This window comes from Myotis davidii, unplaced genomic scaffold (genome assembly GCF_000327345.1).
Source record: "Myotis davidii unplaced genomic scaffold, ASM32734v1 scaffold337, whole genome shotgun sequence".
Lineage (NCBI taxonomy): Eukaryota > Metazoa > Chordata > Mammalia > Chiroptera > Vespertilionidae > Myotis > Myotis davidii.
The window spans coordinates 1,535,411-1,536,246 of NW_006288250.1; the positions used below are offsets into that span (position 1 = coordinate 1,535,411).

Genomic DNA, 836 nt, shown 5'->3' on the forward strand with positions numbered 1-836 from the left:
GGACGCAATGCAGAGCCACTCAGAGCACTAAAAAAAAGAAGAAAAGTAAAACCACTCGTACCAAGGAGAGGCAGCGTCATTTAGGCAGCCGGCTACTCCCCCAGCGTCTCCACCCTGTCCCCTGGGCCCAGCGCCCAGCACTCATACGGTGCCCGGCTTCAGGAGCCCCAGCTCCCTCCACGTGTCCTGTCTTCCCAGCAGCCTCCGCAGCTGCCTGGGGAGGAAACCTCCTGACAACTCGCGGTCTACGGACTACGACTCCCAGCAGCCATTGCAGCGCTTCTCTCTCCGCCCCACCTCCACAGGATACGCAGGCGCTCTGGGTTCCCTTCGCAAGCCGGGCTAGCGACAACTAGATGCAGTTCCTTATGGGATTCGTAGTTTTTCTGGCGCTAGCTGGGCCGTCAGTGAGAGGAACAGGAACTACAAGTCTCGGTGGCCCCAGCGTGACGAGCCCGGTCACGTGTCGGAGGGCCGACCGGGCGTGCGTGCCGCCGTTGATCCGGTGCTGCAGTGAGGAGGTGGTTCTCGCCCGTGTTGTGTGTGTGTGTGTGAGTGTGTGAGTGAGTGAGAGAGCGAGTGAGTGAGTGAGTGAGTGAGTGTGTGGGGGGACTTGCTTGTTGTCGGCGACTTCCCCCTCCCCTCCACCCTTACCCCTTCCCTGGCGCTGCTGCAGTGGCCGCTCCCTGGGCCGTAGGAAATGAGCGATAACGATGACATCGAGGTGGAGAGCGACGTGAGTCCCTGGGTTTCTTCCTTCCCTTGGGGGTTGTCAGGCGGGGACAGCAGGGACAGCGGCCCGGCTCTCAGCGGGGCCACCGCGGCGGGGGGGCGAG

At 62.7% G+C, this 836-nt stretch overlaps 1 protein-coding gene across 8 annotated transcripts in view; it reads left to right on the top strand.

Annotated features, from left to right (window-relative positions):
• The first annotated feature begins 341 nt into the window (after positions 1-341).
• MAX (MYC associated factor X) overlaps positions 342-836 on the top strand; it is a 28,879-nt gene continuing 28,384 nt past the window's right edge. For 4 of the 8 annotated variants that reach the window (XR_001513243.1, XM_015561552.1, XM_015561553.1 and 1 more), the window contains exon 1: positions 342-521. Coding sequence is in view for 7 of the 8 variants with exons in the window: in XM_015561552.1 (XP_015417038.1) it covers positions 357-521 (165 nt within the window). In the remaining variant the exon portion in view is untranslated. Of the gene's footprint in view, positions 737-836 lie in introns of all 8 variants that reach the window. The other 4 variants (XM_006760083.2, XM_006760084.2, XM_006760085.2 and 1 more) reach the window with 1 other exon arrangement.